General features: G+C 37.9%; 1 protein-coding gene across 2 annotated transcripts in view; it reads left to right on the top strand.

Moving 5' to 3' along the window:
- The window catches only part of CPNE3 (copine 3), a 34,344-nt gene that overhangs the window by 417 nt on the left and 15,417 nt on the right, over positions 1-18,510 (top strand). Inside the window, exons 2-9 of one of the 2 annotated variants that reach the window (XM_080381867.1) lie at positions 252-360; positions 487-563; positions 9,637-9,776; positions 10,352-10,531; positions 12,479-12,553; positions 13,005-13,076; positions 13,885-13,968; positions 15,565-15,654. In XM_080381867.1, the coding sequence (XP_080237993.1) occupies positions 9,645-9,776; positions 10,352-10,531; positions 12,479-12,553; positions 13,005-13,076; positions 13,885-13,968; positions 15,565-15,654 (633 nt within the window). In that variant the 5' untranslated portion in view covers positions 252-360; positions 487-563; positions 9,637-9,644. The remainder of the gene's footprint in view (positions 1-251; positions 361-486; positions 564-9,636; positions 9,777-10,351; positions 10,532-12,478; positions 12,554-13,004; positions 13,077-13,884; positions 13,969-15,564; positions 15,655-18,510) is intronic. The other variant, XM_080381866.1, reaches the window with a different exon arrangement.

Here is an 18,510-nt window from a genome sequence, read left to right as displayed (position 1 = left end):
GGGGCTTGCGCCCCCTCCGGCTCGGGTACAGGGAGCCGATGCCTTCCGGGCGCCCTTCCTTCGGGCTGCCGTGCCGCCCGCCCCGCCCCACCCCTCCGGCAGGCGAAGGCGGCCGCGTCGTCCGGCGGAGAGACGGCTGGGGCTGGGGCAGGGAGGGGGGCAGCTGGGAGGCAGGGCAGGGCTGGAGGCGGCGGTTGTCGCCGCGGGCGGCAGCTGTCCCAACCGTCTCCTCTTGCGAAACGCCCCCTCAGGTGGCTGGCCGGCTTCCTGCGCCGCGACACGGGCAGCTCGCTGCAGGGGACTGCACACGGACTTCTGCGGAGCTCGAGGAAACCAGTCGTGTGATCCGCCGTCCCTCAGGTAGCGAAACTCTGGTTTAACTTCACTTTCTAGTGAAGTGAAGGCTGTACGCCGCGACGTTTACGTCCCGGGTGGCCATCCCTGTGGCGGTGCAATGCTGCTCTGAAAGGTGCCCTCACCCTTTAGGAAGGAGACTGTCAGAAATTGTTGTCGTCCCTAAAAACCCACATGTTTTTCTTCCTGAGCTGCTGTTGGAGTGGGAGGTTGGGTTTGCTTTCTTCATTGCAGCTGTGTATGTGTAAAACAAACCTTAGCTGACATGCGTGTTGTCATAATTTATTCTTCCACTAGGGAAAAGTTGAAATATGAAAGCTTTTCAGTTTTGCTTCCATACTCTTATCTTCAAAGCCCGTTAAGTGTCCTCGAGGTGATATGCATCACCCTGCCTCCAAAACTTAAACCTGTTTGTTTTCTTGCGAGTTTTATGTCCCGGAAAGTTCAAGTTAGAGATATTTCTGTGGTGGCATAAAAAGTTTATTTAGTAAAAAAATAATTAGACTCAAACTTAATCCCAGATTATTTTTTTTTTAATTGAAATTTTAAATTTTATCTTTATATATGTATAATTGTAGAGATAAGATGTTTCAGAGGGCATGCAGAACACCAACAAGCACTGGAAGACAGCAAAGTAAGCAAGATGGATGTGTAGGGGAGCAAGGAGAACCAGACAGGGGTCTTTTTGTTTTTATGTTATGGTGTTGGGAAGAATGTAGCGTTTTTCCAAAAAGTATGTTTGTGTTATCTGTGTATCGTGGAATTAATCTATAGAAATCCATTATTTGTGACTGTTCAACTAAGTTTAGTTCAGATGTTGAAAGCAAAAGTCCATTTCTGCTAAGCTGAATAACTAAGCCATTATTAAATGTCACCTGCCAGAATTCCATGGCTAGCAGTGCTGTACCACAGTGTTTTTACAGCCGCCTGGTAAGTCCAAGGTGTTAATGTTTCTACAGAGTTCAAGGCTAGAGGGAAGCCATAGTAGCAGTTCTGTACAAACAACAGCAAAGATCCTTCTTTTACAGCTAATAAAACTAAAATCTCAACTCTACAGATAGGTTAATGTTATTAGCTGGGATGGAGTTTTAATTTCCCCTCCTCCCTGTTATGATCTAGAACCAGATGCTGTCATTGCCATGATTTCCTTTAGGAAATCCACTGGGGACAAAGTTAAGTAGTAAGATATGTTTTTCCCTTCCTTATTAATTTTGTTAATTTTTCAGTGAAAGTCAGGATGCTCTTCCAACATAAATAATACATGATTGAATTAGTGTTTGTAGGCATCAGTTCCTATTAAACACAACAAAGTTACTTCAATTCTTGTATCAATTAGGCTAAGATTAATAGTCTTAATGATTTGGAACATTTGCTTCCTAATTTCTTACGTGGTTGAAAGAAGACTGTATCCTGTAGATCCTTCCCATCTTGTAGGTGGATCAGGTGCATGTGTTCACTCAGTGCTTTGTCCAAGGCACCAGTTGGAGCCAGCCAAATTAGATCCAGCGGTGGCATCTTGCTTCTGGTGTTTCTCACATCCCGTAGGGTTATTATGAAGTCCTCATGGTAGGTGATAAGCACATGTGTAATAAAATAATGAGAGATGGTTACAGGGCATAGCATGTTTTCTGTGTGCCTGTGTTCAGAGCCAGTGTCTATGTACACACAGAGCATGTGTGGTGCCTGGCAGGCACAGTGAATGCAGAGTGCAAGTACCTGCTATGATACAGAATTGTGTGAGAGCTGACTGGAGAGCTCTTGGATTGCCTACAGGAAGGTTTGAAATACAGCTGTGTGATTTTGTGATTGTCAGTTTCAAGTTAGTGTTGTTTATACTGAGATACAAAATCATATGCTAGACCATTGTGGGGTAGTGTTTTTATGGATTTTTCTTAGACAGCCTTAAGCAGTGTGGGAAATCATATGTTTTGTAGCGCGTAAGCCACATTGGGAGCTTGCAAGCCACTGATTTTGGTCTATTTAGTTGAAAACACTGTCACCTTACTGGAAAAAGAAAAGCATTAAATGAATAGGAAAAAAGGTAATCCGATCTTTGTTCTTAAAGGCTTGAAGGGCTTTTCTTGCTGGACTCTTAAAATATTTAATCTATATTGTACTTTGTTCTCTCGCAAAGGCTCTGAGTTTCCCATAAATAAACTTTACAGTGATGCTGTCATGGACTCATAAAACTGTTGGACAGGTTTTTTACTTTTAAGAGGAGCTGTGGTTCCTCAAAGTATATGCATTCAAACCTGGTACTTTGATTGATATGTGGGAATAACAATTCTTGGTTTTCGTTTCCTTTCATTTCACATTTTTAATGCTAGTATTGAAGCTTTAGCCTTCTGCTGAGAAGCCCAGAGGCAGACCTCTGAGGTAAGTTACCATAAACTCATTTTTCAGGACTGGTATTTGTAACAGTGGAGTGTCACAGCATGCCAGAATTCGAATGGACTGTAAGAAAGAGTAGTCTAAAAGATGTGATCACTTGCCTCTTGTTTCTGTAATAAAACACAGCAAGTTTTAGTGAGATAAAAGTGGTTTTTTCTTCTGGATAATGTTAATTATGTGAAGGCAGTGGCTCTACACATAAATTGCAATGAAGAGTATATGATTTACGGTTCTACTCAAATTACATAGTTGATTGGTTGTTTTCCATAAAATAATTGATATAAAAATACTCTGATAAAACATACATGCAGGAAATGCATTTTCCCCTCGTTGAGTGCCATCTGCTTAAAAAAAAAAATTGAAGTCATGAGATCTGTGTTTCTTGATTTTCTTGTTCAGGGCACAATATTGCCTTTTATAATTATCTCACTTGGATCTAAACATTACCCTAAATTCTTAAAATTATTATGTGTGAGGAGGATGCTGGAGAGAACCTTTAGCATTAAAGAGGTGCCTAAACAGTGAACATGCATATTCAGGAATAAAAAGGTGAACAGAAGGATATTTAGAAATGGCTGTTTCTAAGTCATCTTGTAAACAGGCATCCATAAGAAGTAAAATAAATAGTTTCTGGTCTGTACAGTGGGATTTTTGTAAAAATAGAATTCTAAATATGTTCTTTGGCAATGTGACTTTATGGTAGATTTTTATATATAGGAAGTAGCTACAAATAATTGCCTGACTTGTTACACCAGTGTGCTACCAATCCAGTAGATAAATATTTGAACTGCCTGGGTATGATGAAGCTTGTATAAATAGATGATTCATTTCCTTAGAGAAATCAATGTCTCCCTTCTCACATGTCTTGAATATTAGCTCTTACTTTTGTTTAGCATGATCCCCAGTAAAATCAGTTCTGTGGTCATCAGGGTTTTATCAGCATAATCTCACTTATTCAATTAAGAATGGTACAATTCCTTCGTCCATACTACGTAGCAAATGTGAGAAGAATCAGCTCACTCTCCAGGTTTTTTCTGATTCTTCAAATACAGAACAATTCAAGGTGAGATACGTTACTTTGAGCTGCTTCTGTTACTCAGCTTGTCAGCACATCAGCTAATGCCACGGGAAAATTTTGTTAGCTGTTGCCTGTGAAGAGAAAAAAAGAGGAGCCAGAATTCAGATTTAGAGGTATAATTTTTAGAGAAGGCTCTCATTTTCAAATGCAGTGATGAAATTAGGTTATGAAACAGCCTTAGCCTTTGTAACTTTATAAGAAATGTCAGCTTCTTTGAGGTGGTCTATTTCATTGAGAATTGAAGGGTTACTATGAGATATTTTGAAAATACATATTTATATACATGTAGTCCAAGATCACTAGAAATTGTGTTGCTACTAGCCCTGCCAGTGGAAAGAACCATCCATTTGTCATAATTTCGTTCTTCTTGCAGCAGAATAGGCATTTTCTGGCAGTATGATGTCATTCTCTGCTCTTTGGATATGTAACTCTTAACAAGGAGATGTTAGAGAACTGTGCTAAGATTATGGGTTGAGCAGGTTATAGTGTCAGATGGATGTTGTCTCCCAAGTTACTTTCATTTAAATCTTGTTTTGTCCATCTTTGTGCCAGTTCTTCACCAGAACCCTTCTTGTGAAAGGCTGTTGCAAGAAGTGCTGTTATTGCTTGGTCTGCAATAGAAGAGGTTCTAAGTCATATAGGCCTAGAGCTCTTTACTACAAACACTTTGCAATAAGTGGTATCTTGGTCCTGTCTGAACAATTGCATACACTGAAGTTCAGGACAATAAAGCTTCATATGCATTATTTTGGGTTTAAGCTTGGTTCATGACTTTCATTTTTATAGTCTGTCTGTCTATTTGATTTATTTCCTTGTTGTTATCTGCCCAGGTTTGTGGGAAATAATAATCCAAGAAGGGTCAGAGCACTGTTTGTATATGGTACAGCCTTTTTCAGTCTCGTCCACAGGTCATGTAAAACGCTTAAGTGTAACATTATATCTAGAGAATTATCTGATTCTTAGCAAGTTCTGAAATGTTTCCCCTGCTTTTTTGCTGTCCATCTGGGCCCTGAGGTGACTACAAAATACAGATTTTTGGTCTATTGTCATTTGTAGTTCACAGGAACTGGGAAATGTTCAATGACAGCAATAGCTTACATCAGAACAGGTTTGAGACTTGTGACTAGAGGCAGTGATGCCAAACCCAGCTACAGCAGTGCTCATTTTATTACTCTTTCTGTCTTCTTGCAGTTATGTACTTCTGCTTGTCAGATTGGGAAGCACCTACAGTTATGAACATATTGTACTACACTGGAAGGTTATCTGGTCAAGCCTGTACTCTCCTCTGGTATTGCATGGTTGACAGGATTGCTGCAGTCTTGACGGTTCCCAAATGCTCTGTTAGAAGATTATTCTGATAATAGATCTATTCCTTTCCAGGTGGAATGTCTTGTTTACAGTTTCCATTGAAAAGCAGACATTGGCTGGGTTATTTGGTGGACACGACTTGTCTTCAGTAGAATCCTTAGAAGAATTCAGAGAACATTATGACTGGTGGAACTGCAAGACAAGACTAGTCCTTGACTTATGGTTTTGCTTTGACAATGTCAGCTCAAGCAGCAGGATTTTTAATATACTTAGTTGACATAATCACGCTCTTGAGCAGCCTAGACATGTCATAGGATCAGGAACAGGTGTCTCCTTTGTGACCATACATTGCTGTAGTTCAGAGTTTGGATATTGCAAGTTCTGCCATACAGTTTATATAGTAATTTTCAGTCTTTTCCTATCCAGAATTATTGGTGCTTTTTAAAAGCTTGATATGCTCTTGCAGTCATAAAAACTATTTCAATAAAAAGGACTATTGAGCTGTCATCTGGCCTTGTTCTGGTGTGGTTTATGTCACTTTATGATGCCCCCTACATGGAAGACAAACAGTTGATAGCTTGAAAAAAGCAGAGGTTTTAATTGTATTTGGCTAATGGGCAGCAGTCACTTGGATAACAATAATTAATTAAATAAATTTCTCATGTTATGCGATGTTACTTGTTACTGGAAGTGAAGGATCATTTTACGAGAGCCCAAGCAATATCATCTGTCCATGTGAAGTTATTCCGGTGTTCCAAATGTGCAAGTAATCCAGTCACATCTAAAATATTTTGCATCCAATTTGCCTACTAGATCTGATAGCGTGTTGTAGAATTGTATTTCAATAGTAATGCACTAGTGCAGCTATGACTGACTTCCACCATCCTGAAGAGACTGCAGTTTGTCAGCCTCTGTATTGCATCAAGTCTTCAAAAAAAAGCTTTCTTACTTACCTGACAGTGACTGATCTTTGAGGGAGTTTATAATGTTTAGGAATCCTATCACCCATCTCCCAAACCTGTTTTGGAAGTTTTCAGGTAACACGGGCTTTCAGATGTGAGGAGAATTTGGTGGAGTTGGCATAATTCTTGCTTTTGTGCAACATGGGATTACAAGGATTTGTGCAAAATATGCAGAGCTTCAACAGTTACTGTTTTGGTTTTGCTGTTCAAAAGAGTACTGAGTTCACACATGTGAAGCATGCGTGTGCCCTCTGCAAGTTCTGTAGTGACTGCAGTGTTGTAAGAGAAGTATCTGGTGTTTACGTACCGAGTTTCAGTACTGCAAATACTGTTCTGGGTTAATGAGATGAGTCTTTTTTTCTCACTAGTAAGTATTTTACTAACTTTCAATGTTTATAATATTACTGAAAATCAGGTTGTATACAGCTAATATTGATGCCTAATAGTCTCAAAAACTCTGGGGGAAATGCCTTGCATTATTTTTCATCTTGGATCTTGCAAATCTGGAAATAAAGAGATTAAAGGACCATCTCAGGATTTGGGAAGTTTTTCCTTTTTAGCTGGGTTTCAAGTTGAGCAGCCTCCACTTGGATAAATGCTTGTTCATGTTATAAATTGTATTTTATCTAACATAGATGAAATTATTATGTCTCAAAACAAGAGCGTTTGCATTTCAGGGGAGGGAAGCAGCTTTTTAATTCTTCCTTTCTGTGTGTATTTGTACTGGGTCGGGCTGAGCCCCAGTACTGTGCTTGTATTGGTGTCTAGAAAGGTGTTGATAACACGCCATTGTTCCGGCTATTGCTGAGCAGGGCTCGCAGAGCACCAGGGCTGTCTCTCCAGCCTTTCTCGCTCACTTCCCCTCCCCCTTATAGGCTGGGGGTGGGCAAGATCTTAGGAGGGGAAACAGCCAGGACAGCTGACCCAAATTGACTAATGGAATATTCCGTACCATATGGTATCTGCTCAGATATAAAAGCTAAGAGAAAGGAGGAGAAAGCGGCAGGGATTTATTATTTGCTACATTTGTCTTCTGGAGCAGCCGCTATGCATACTGAAGCCCTGCTTCCCGGGAAGTGGCTGGACATCACCTGCTGGTGGGAAGCAGAGAATGACATCTTTTGTTTTCCTTCACTTCCACGTATGCAACTTTTACTATTGCTTCATTAAACTGCCTTTATCTTGACTCACAGGTTTGGGTTTTTTCCATCTTATTTTCTCCCTCCCTGTTCTGCTGAGGAGGGGAGGGATAGAGTGGCTTGGCAGGCACCTCGTGTCTAGCCAAGGTCAACCCACCACAGTGTTAAAGGGCGGTTTTTGCACAGCACTTTTTTTGCTAAATCTGTTCTTATCCCACATTAGGTGCGTAGTGGGAGAACAGAATTTATGTATTCACATGAGAAAGTACTCACGTAAGAGTAAGTGGGACATGCACACACACATACACAGGCTAAGTAGAAAAAGCTGATCAGATTTTTAGGTTGACTGGATGCCATCCATTTACCAGTGATTTTTGGAAACGTTTCTTTAACAAAAGAAATGTGGCTACGGGTCCCTTGGGGACTTGCAATAATGACTTTCAGGGAAGTAAGAGCAAGAAAATTTTGACTGTTTTGAGAAATGTGTCTCAATTCAAGTCTGAATTCTGTTGAATTTAATGAAAACCCTTCCTATTTGCTGTTGCAGCATCAGTGGGTATTAGAACATCATTTTGTCAGCAGAAAGTTGTTTTTCTGGAAACGGCCATTAAGGAGTCATGCACTGGCCTGTACTGGATTCTATGGGCAAAGTCATTGACTGTTAATGAGCTCTGTCTGGCAGCCAGGAAAGCAATACGGAATGGAAAATACCAGTATAAAAAGAGAACCAGGAAAAAAAAGGGGCAGACTGCTTTTTAGAAAAGTGTTTTGTAAGGCTAAAAACCATAGTTTTAAAAACAATTTAAGTGCTTAGAACTTCAAGCTTCGCTTTTTTTCCCTCAAGCACAGTGACTGAAACTTGGTGAACTCATGGGAGCAAAAGATACTTCAAGATGGAATCAGGTTTATGTGTTTGGGATGTGCAGGAGGATTTCTATGAATCTGACATGATTCTTAAAACCAATGTATATGCATGGATGCTTCAGTGGTTCCTTTACAGATAATTTGTATTTGCTTTAGTCTCCGAAAGGTCCACCTCTAAGATAGCAAAACAGATATGGAGAGATGATGTGTGAAGTGTGCCCTAGTGGAATAGAAGAAGCCTCAGGAAAATTCCCTCAGACCACAGTGTTTACCTTCTCCTCTTTTCAGTTCGTTGTTCCTCTTTTCCATGTTCCTTTCCCTTTTTGCCTCTAAGAAATTCACGAAAAGCCGTATGAATGCAGTGAAAGGAAGAGTGATGGGTTGGGTTAAGTATAGTTTTATGTTCATGTGTAAGATGCAAGTGAGCTGGCTAGATAGAAGCAGGTGCCTTCCCATACTCTTTTTAGTGTCTCGTGTAGTTTCAAGGTAAGTTAATCCAAAGGGATACTGTGACTAGATTGTGGACTTTCTGTAGAGAAAGGAGAACCTGAAGCTAACGAGGCCTTGGAACGTCTAAGATGGGCTGCTTGTGGAAAAATGTGGAAGTTTTAGTCTCTGAGTTGAGGGCAATTGTACTGTAGAGGCTCACTTACCAAAAAGGTGTTGGAAATGATCAACTGTATTCCTGAAAAGTATAGAGGTCTTTTTATATAGAAAACACCTGCTGTTCAAACCTAATCAGGCTTGCAGAGGCACTGTATCCCAGTGTGGGATGCATAACTGATAATGAGGTTGTTTCTGTAGGTTTGTAGTATCTGCTGGTCTTCTCAGTTCCACTGGAGAAAGGCTGAGATACTTAAGAGGAAATGTGAGAAAGCTTTCCGTTGTTCTTTTTTTAAACAAACCTCCAGAAAGAACACTTCCTCCTAATTCTCAGTTCTTACTTGACTTCAAAGTTGTGTATCCCTATTATTAACAGTTGTAGTTGTTTTTGAATTTCCTAAAGCAAGGTCACCTATTCCTGTTAACCCGCTTAAACTCCTTTTCCAATTCTGTCATGCTTGTGGTTTTAACGTTTTGTTACAAAGGTTTGGTGGGGGAGTATATTATACATTTTTTTTCCTTATTTGTTGAATTAATATCTACATTATAAGATGCTGGCATTCGTGTGGGCTTTACAGGATGTAATTTAAAGCTTGCTAAGTTTTACTGTCAGCATTTCAAACCACGATGCTTTCTTCGTGATGTATCCTGTTTTCCATTTGGTTCCTCAAGCATTCTAAGAAATCTGATCTTGTTTCATATGTGAAAATTTTGAAATTAAGTTTTATAGCTATGTGGCAAAGCCAAGAGTATGACAGGAATACTGTAATATTGGCACATCATGAATCTTAAAATTTGCAGATTTTGCAAATTCCTCAAATCTCACTCCTGACAAGCTAACAGAATCTGTCCGTCAGAGAATTCATGCATTGTGACAATCCCATTGTTTGCTTTTTAGTCCATTTTAAAAATAATGATTTCTTTTGCTGCTTTCTAGCTTAACAAATGGCGGCACAGTGTGTGACAAAGGTGGAGCTGACCATTGCCTGCACCAATCTCTTGGACAAAGATGTTGGTTCCAAGTCAGACCCACTGTGTGTGCTTCTCCAGAACACAAGTGGCCAGCAGTGGTATGAGGTACAACACGATGCTTCTCACAAATCTGATAAAAAGTCTTACTTGTTGGACCTTTTAAAAAACAGTGGTATATGATTTCATTGAAGTATTTTAATTGTGTACCAGCACCTCTGAATAATTTTCATTAGATTATGGCTGTAATAGTTGTACAGGCAGCACACTAATAATAATTTTCTAATAAATACTTAACATCTGTCTGGTTTTTAGCACTGTTCCCCCAGCCATATGTGAACCAACAGAAGAAGCCTTATAAGTGCTTAAATGGGCTTTTATAAACATACTATTCTAAAACTAGGGTCTTATCCTGGATTTGAAAATACACCATCTTTATGTTGGTCTTCCCTACACAGGAACAGATACTCCTTACAGGGAGCAAAGATAAACAGGTCCTCAAATATCTCTGACTTACAGAAGTAGGTTTTATAATGTAATATGGTTATTTATATTTGATGAAAGGTTTCTAGGAAGATACGGCTTTATAGTAAGAAGAACTTTTGAAAGTCTTTAATAATGTGTTATTTGATTTGAGTACTTGTTGGTGAAATCTGGATAAAGTGGTATCTTTCTAACTGCAGGTTGATCGCACAGAGAGAGTTAAGAATTCATTGAACCCAAAGTTTGCCAAGAAATTCCTAATTGATTACTATTTTGAGCTTGTTCAGAAACTTAAATTTGGAATATATGACATCGATAACAAAACATTTGATCTGAATGATGATGATTTCTTAGGAGAATTTGAATGTACACTGGGACAAGTAAGTATGCAGATGATTTTCCTTAGAATTAAGAAAATAGAAGTTACTGCAAATCAATCGTTAACCACTTCTACCTTAAATTTGTCGCTTTATTCTGGTGTAGTTGGAGTGCTTTTAAGTTGAATGGGTGTTACAGAAGGAGTAACACACTTCACTCATAAGAGAGAACCAGCAATATGTTTGTTGATATAAAATAGTGATTTAACAAAGCTTGATAATAAGTGGTTTCACAGGATCCAGTGGGAAGGTATGCTGGAGTATTTAGTGCATAAAGGACAGGGTCAGACAAAACTGACGCGGAGACCCTCCCGTTGAGTCATGAGGTTCAGAAAGGACCCTCTTGCATTCTAAATTCCTCAGAGGGGAGTTTAGGTGCAGCTAGATCCAGACTTAATCGTAGACTTAGTCAGCAGTTTATATCTGAAGGATTATATCAGCACAATCAGTCCTTTAAATCAGCACAGTCAGTCCTTTATCTAAGATTTCAAGTTCAGCATGCTCTTAATTGCTTACCAAAAACACGTTGTGGCAAGAAATCTCTCAGCATTGAGGAGTAACCTTGAGGGGCGTCCCTGCTCAAGGGGAGGTCCCAGTGTGCAGCCCACTGATGTGCAGGAGAGGAGAGCTCAATGGGTCCTGGGCTGTCCACTATTTGTAAAGTAAGATAGTCATATTTGCATACTGACTACAAAAGTTAGTTTCAAACATGGCTTGAGTTGAACCTTTAGTAGCACTATGGTTAGGTGGGTGCATTGTTCCAATTAACAACACATTAGCCAAGGGCTATTTGTCTCTCTTGAATCCACTTTGAGACCAGGTGCATATGTTATGACTGTCATTATGACTGCCACTACTGGTTATCACTTGAACATTATTATGGAAATAAAGGTCGTGATGGGTGGGGGGAAACACACTGCCACAGTAGGATTCCCTTCATTTGTTTTTTCAAGCCTCAGTTCAGTGTATATACATTTTATTTGCAAAAGGTCTTGAGATGATGCCCTGAAATGTACTGTAGGATGGTCTGTCCAGTTTGCTGTCTGAAAGTAAGTGGGCTGTCAATGAGCACAAAGTAGTAATTGCTATTTATGTACTCTTAATACTCAAATTATTATTTTTATGCTTCATAAAAAAAGAGAATTGCTGTATAGCAACATAAAAGTGTTCACAAGGGCCATACTGACCTTGCAATTTGCTTTCCACTCAAGGCAAGCAGTGATTCTGGTTCTGTCTACTGTTGATTTCACTCCCATTTCCCTGTCAAATTCTGCTATTGGTGCTGTCATAATCAGGCAGCTTCTTTTAACTTGTTCTTTCTAATAGATCCTTTGAAGGCACTTGTCAGGAGAGTCTTCTTGGGATTTTTCCTCCCCTGTGTCTAAAGTATTTTTATTTTATGTACATCACAATTTAGAATTAATCATTCCTTCTTAACGTAAAGGAGGACCAGTATAATGAGTAGACACTAATGCTAAGAAAGCATTGCCTCCGGAGAGGATAAAATAAAATCAACTAGAAACACTGCAGGGGGGGGCTAATGTTTGTTTGTGTGACAAATGTTGTATTTATAATTCTGTTTGCTGAAGCCATTTATGAAATGTGGCTTGCACGTGTTTGAATAGTGTGTATGAAAAATTTAAGAACAATTTGAGATTGGAAATTGAAGTATTATCTTTGTGTGTGCGTATCATGTTACTAGAATACATTTTATTTCATACTGCTCCTGAAACTCTGCATGTGTTCATCTGCATAAATATGTTAAAATTTTGAAGTGTATTGAGTATTACCTATTTATTTATAGGACATCATGGGAAGTAAATGTAATGCACTCATCTTTATGATAAAGGACAAATTTCTAAAATGAAAAGATTACTATCTCATTTCATTCCTTTGAAAATCTATTAAATTGCAGTAATAATACTTGACACTCAATTTTTGTCTTGGCAGATAGTTTCTAGCAGGACTCTAACAAAACCGTTAGTACTTAAAAATGGTAGACCTGCTGGAAGAGGAAGTATTACGGTAAGACAAGACAATAAATCTCTTCAGTGTTTATCCTTGAATCGTTTTGTGTGGTGTTTTTTTTTAGTTAGTGGTTTGAGCACAGTGTGTCTGATCTACAGTGCTGTGAAAAGTATCTTAAAGCTTTTTTTCCCCCCCTCCATTCATATTTCTTTGTCATCCAAAAGGAGAGCAGCCCACCTTCTGCATCTGTAAGTCTCAGCATCCATCAAAATAATTAGAGCATCCGATGTGCTGTTTGGGCAGTCTCTCTAATTGTCAGTGTCATCGTCATTGAATCCCATTATCAAATAAAATCGTTCCTCCTTCCCCCACTCCATTTTTTTTAATGTTTCATTTGTGAGCAAACACGATTTTTTTAAATGGACCTCTCATAGGAGTGTTGTGAATACGAGAAAGCTATGTAGTTCCTGAATACAAAATAAGTATTTTATTTTGTTTGCGTATCTAGATTACAGCAGAAGAAGTGAAGGATAACAGGGTGGTTCTGTTGGAAGTAGAAGCAAGGAAACTGGACAGTAAGGTACTTAAATAATTGCTGTTTCTTTGATAAAGTAGTAAAATCAGAATCTTGTCAAAACAGGAAATACTGAAATGTTCATTCTCACTTTTGCTGAAATAATTAAATCCATTAAGATTTTCATACACTAAAAAAGAAATCAAAGAAAGATTGCTTCAGAGTAACTTCATTGACTATTGAAATTGTGTAATGTATTTCTAAGTATGACAGGTGCATTGCAGGGATAGTCTGGGAACAGCATGCTTCCATTTAAATGTAAATCTTTATATTTAATCATAAAGATAAAGGAGTTTTAGTATATACATTTGTTTGAACAGCTGTATAAATGATTACCTGTTAGTGCTCTGAAATAAATGGGAGAGTGTCCTTGGAGTGTAAAAATCTGTTAAATATTTTGGGGCTAACTAAAATTACTGTATTTAGAAAAACTTCTAAAAACAAAACTAAAAATCTTAATAATATTGTTATTTTTCCTAGTCGATTTAATGATACCTTTTTGAACTGAATGAAATCCTTAGTTTCCTAACTATGCATCATAGTGCTTGTTAGTGTAAGTATTCTTCTACTTGAACTGTCTGGTATTCAGTATTTGGACACTACAGGACTTTTACCTGATATTGACAGACATGCCCCCATTTTCTTTCTCTCTTTCACAGGTGGTAGTATAATCAGACTTGCTTTTCTTCATCTAAAGCTTTTTTTCCTTGAACATTTAGTTTACTTTTTGTTAATCTAAGTGTGTTTTAACTAGCATTTAATGGAATTCATGCCAGGGGCTATTCTGGGATAATTACATGTTCTTCAATTACAGGACTTTTTTGGAAAGTCAGATCCTTATCTGGAATTCCACAAGCAGACTGGAGATGGAAACTGGGTGATGGTTCACAGAACAGAGGTAGGATATTTTTGGTCAACAACCTGGACATTAAGGTTATTTGATTTACAGTATGTCACAGCACTAGAGGTACAGTCCCTTATGGAAAGAAGAGAATGGTCTGGTAATTGACATGAAGACCAGTTAGAAATTACCTCAGGTCTTCCACTGATTTTTCTGATAGAACAGGAAGTCTACCTACTCGATTCTGATTTATGTCATCCTATTGTAAAGGATTCTTTTTTAAAAAAACCTTCTGCAATCTAGAATAAAACAGATGTTTTGAAAAAGTACTGCATAGTCCCACAGGGACATTTGTTTCAGTGGGACTTGGGCATTCCTGTGACAGTGCTGTTCTTATGTCAGTGTCACCTAGATGTACTGCTTACTAATGAAAGTACCTATCCTGAATGCTTGCATAGCAAGGGCAAGCCAAGAATAATGCTGAGTGAGGGAAAACGTGCTTAAGCAGTAGCAGCCTTCCACCCAGGAGGAGGTGCAGAGTTCCAGTGGCAGCAACTGACAGGGTAGGAGTAAGTTCAAAATGTCTCACTGTAGAAGCTTAGGCCCTAGTCACAGCTGAGGTTCTGTGTGCATTTGAAGTGCTGACAATACCAATTTTTAAGCATGGATTTTGAAGAAGTATCAGTCCTTTTTGTGTCAGATTTGTAAAAACAGTTTCTCTCATGAGGTGGTGATTCTGCATAAAAAGTATCTTTTCCATGAGGTTTTCACACATTTGAGTAGTGAATCCAAAATTTGCTGTTCTAGCCTAGAACTGGCTGGAGGATTAGTTCTTTATGTTAAAGACTTAAAAAAACCTCTTTATGTTGCTGTTATTCCAAAAGACAGCTTTCTTTCTCTGCACTTCTACAGTGCTGGAAGTATAAGCAATACTATTATTAGGTATTATTAAGTATTGCTTGTTGTGTGTAGTTTCTTGTGCTTTCCAAGATCATTATTTGATGTATTTGGTATATTACAGATACTTTCTAGCTGACAGATTCTGAAGATCCTTCAGTATTATTCTGAAATAACACTAGTTTAATGTTCAGCTTGAGAGACCTTTTATCTTCATTCGATGTTTCTGCTTTACTATACCATTAACTTCTTGAGAGAACATTCCTGTAAGTGGCATTTCGGAATAAATATAAGCTGGAGCAAACTGTAATCTCCAGAGCATTGATGTATTCAGAAATTCCAATGTAATCTTTTTCCATGTGTTTTTTTTGGTAAGTCACACTTCTATATTTGTTTGTGTGTATGTATATATGTGTGTGCGCTTATTTAAAAAAGCCAATATCGATATTTTTGTAAAGATACATTTATTTTTTTGCAGTGTAGTAGCTGAATGAGTAGATCACAGTGAAATCTAGAAAAATACGGAGTTGAAAAATACCATCTCTTTTGGACAACGGTATTGCACGTTAAGAATGTTTAGGTTTCTTATATCCTGTATGTTAGGATTTGGATTGCAGGAGGTAATTGACAGCAGCGTTATTCAACTGCTTTTGCTTACAAGAATCATGACATGAAGTTGTGACCCATTACAATGAATACTTTCCACCCTTGTAAACCATACTGTTCTAGCTTGCTTTTTTTTTTTTTTTTTAACAGGTTATTAAAAACAACCTGAACCCTGTTTGGAGGCCCTTTAAAATCTCTCTCAATTCTCTGTGTTACAGTGACATGGATAAGTCAATCAAGGTAATGTATATGAAATGCATGAACTAATGCATTAAAAAAATTGAATATGTAATAAATGGAAGATATGTTGTTCTAGTTATTGCCTTGTTTTGATTGAAAATGTTAGATTTGTTATTCTTATTTGAAAATCACAGAGATACCTGCATGTTTTAGGAAGAAAAAACAGTCTCACATTTGTGATACATTATCTGATAGAAGTTGGTCTTTGAAAGTCTGGGAAACCAGGAGCTTTGAAATGTCCATTCAGTGACTTACTTGAACCATACAGTTTTAGTGTTGCATCAGCCAATATTTGTTGTGTTAAGATACTGCATAGTGAAAGATGTGTGGTTAAGGCTTTAATATGTTTTGTTCTATGTTATGGATCTTGTAATACTTTTATTTGTGCAACAGGTAACACTGATGAAAATCTTAATATACCTACCTGATACAATTAATTACACTTAACATGCTATCTAACAGATGTGGACCAGGTGTATCTTCTGGATAGCAGATGTAGCTAATTTTTCTCCTTTGATAAAACTGAACTTTCTGTCAAAGTCCACCAAACTTGTGAAGTGGTAGTTCTACCAGAACTGGTCTTTAACTCATTCTATCTTCAAATCTTATATTGAATAAATTATGTTTAATTTCTGAATGCTTTTCTTCAGGAATTCCCTTTAGGGGTAGGATTGAAGCTAAACAACCAATCAAAATGCCATTTATTAGCTATTTTGAACATGTTAGAAGCATGATATTTTAGCATTTGGGGGGCGGGGCGAGGAAAGCCTAAATGAAACAAAGCACCCTACTGGCCATTCTTCTCGGAAGGAAAAATGAGAGCATGATCAGCATGTGACAGGTATTAGCCATACAACTTTAGGCAGCCCTGGAAAATGTTTAACAGCCACAGGCATCTGGGTGTTACAAGCACCTCTACAGATTTAAATACATAATTATATAGCAGACTAATGAACAATTTTACAAGCCCAGAACCTGCTTCCCTTACTGCTCCTGTGGTTTTTTTTCCTTTTCATTTCTTTCTGCTTCCCTTTTCCCCAGAGTAGCTGTGGCAGCTCTTAGATATCCGTATACTATAAATACATTTCTCTCTTTCATTAAACAGCCCTATTAGAACTATAGACTATTGATTGAAATATATCTGTTAAAATGAAGTTATTCTCATCTCTGTCGTTATTTTAATAAAGTTCGTTCTTTGGAAACTTGCCTGAGAAATGTACGTTTATTTCCAGAGGAAGTAGATCTTACTTGGCATTGTTACGGACTTGCAGACAGACAGTAGGATTATGTCTTAACTTAGAAATCTGGGAGCTGTCACTTCAAACATTAATATGCAGATGGAGTTGTATTAGAATGTTGAAGGATTAAACAATACTTTTAACACTTTCATATGCGTACAATTGCATACGTAATGGGCTATTTGTCATAGTAAGTAAAACCACCAACTTTTCCATAATGAGTGGCTTTTCACCTATGTAATGGCTTAGTTTGTGTGTCCCCAGCAATGCACAAACCAAGTCGATTATTTATCTTTTGGATTTGTTGCTTTATTCCATGTGAGCGTGTTTGCAGTCAGTGAAGTTTTTCCTGTGTTGAAAATGCAAGCCTTTCATCTGGAGCAAGCATGCCTAGTTCTGCTGGGGAAATCATATATGCAGTTTTATTACATGGTTCCCTAGTGCTGTTGTGTGTCCAGAAGAGCATACGTGGAACAAACCAAATATTTCTGTCTTGTCTGGAATAAGTATTGAAAATTGGCTTAGATGGGTCGAGTATATCAAGCAAGACAAACTTTGATCCCTTTAAAAGGAACAAGAAATAACTGTGCTAACTGTGAACAGGTACCGTAACTCTTGGCTCAGGAAATGTCTTCAGTTTAAATTTCAGGTACTGAAGCACTTGGCTGAGTATTTGATTGGCTTAATTTATGGCATTCAAAACAATTTACATAGCATTGGCCATGAACATTAGTCTTGATTCTGTGGCTGCTTGTAAGAGATTTAAGTTGCTATTCAGTGCATGTGCATGCATTTTATTTATCAGTGCATTCCAAGTGTTGTAGGGGTAGTGCAGACCACAACATAGAGACGTGTTCTGCACAGTGTAGAAGTTTCAATCTGCACATCATATTTTGTACTTCAACATTACTGTTTGTTTTCAGAAAGCTGATTCCTCTCTGAAGCTCAAGTGTATGTTGAAGTTGTTTGTTTTACTTTATTATTCCTAAATGAAGTGGCCAAGTAAATATCTAAATTGTTTCTTAAATATAATGTACAAGTTTTCAGTCTGGAAAGACAAACATTAAAATAGCTGTTTACTTTAAGCCATATATATTCGGAAAAGGTTTTCTTGAGGTTTATGTTTTGATTCCAAATAATAGGAATATTTGGAATTATTAATATTTTTATTATTTTTATTTTATTATAAATTTGATTTATCAATATTATTTTGATTTTTTTTCTGTGATTTGATTAAGTTAGCTAGCATGTCTGTTGCTAATCTGAAATAGAGTATCAGAAGTGGATGGAATTAGCATATGCTATTATAGCTGAATACCCAGCTTTTTCTCTAGAAAGGCAGTTGAGTCACATTCGGAAGCTGAGCTTTTAAAAAACAAAAATTGGGGACACCATAGGAATAAAGTAACAGTGGTAAAATTATGCACACTCAAACTGATAGGTTTTCAAAGAGGAAAAAAGGTATTTTTTGCTTCTGCTGCCTTCTTCGGTGGGTTGGGATGTTAAAAGAGGAGTTGATTGAATAGTAAAACTTAGAACAGGAGTCCTCAAACTTTTTAACCAGGGGGCCGGCGCGTGGATGCAGTGGCAGGCAGTCATCTGCAGCTGCTTGGTTTCC

Source organism: Falco punctatus (assembly GCF_963210335.1).
Source record: "Falco punctatus genome assembly, chromosome: 3".
Taxonomy (NCBI): domain Eukaryota; kingdom Metazoa; phylum Chordata; class Aves; order Falconiformes; family Falconidae; genus Falco; species Falco punctatus.
The sequence above is the reverse complement of the archived record's forward strand: the minus strand, read 5'-3'. Positions and strand labels throughout refer to the sequence as shown.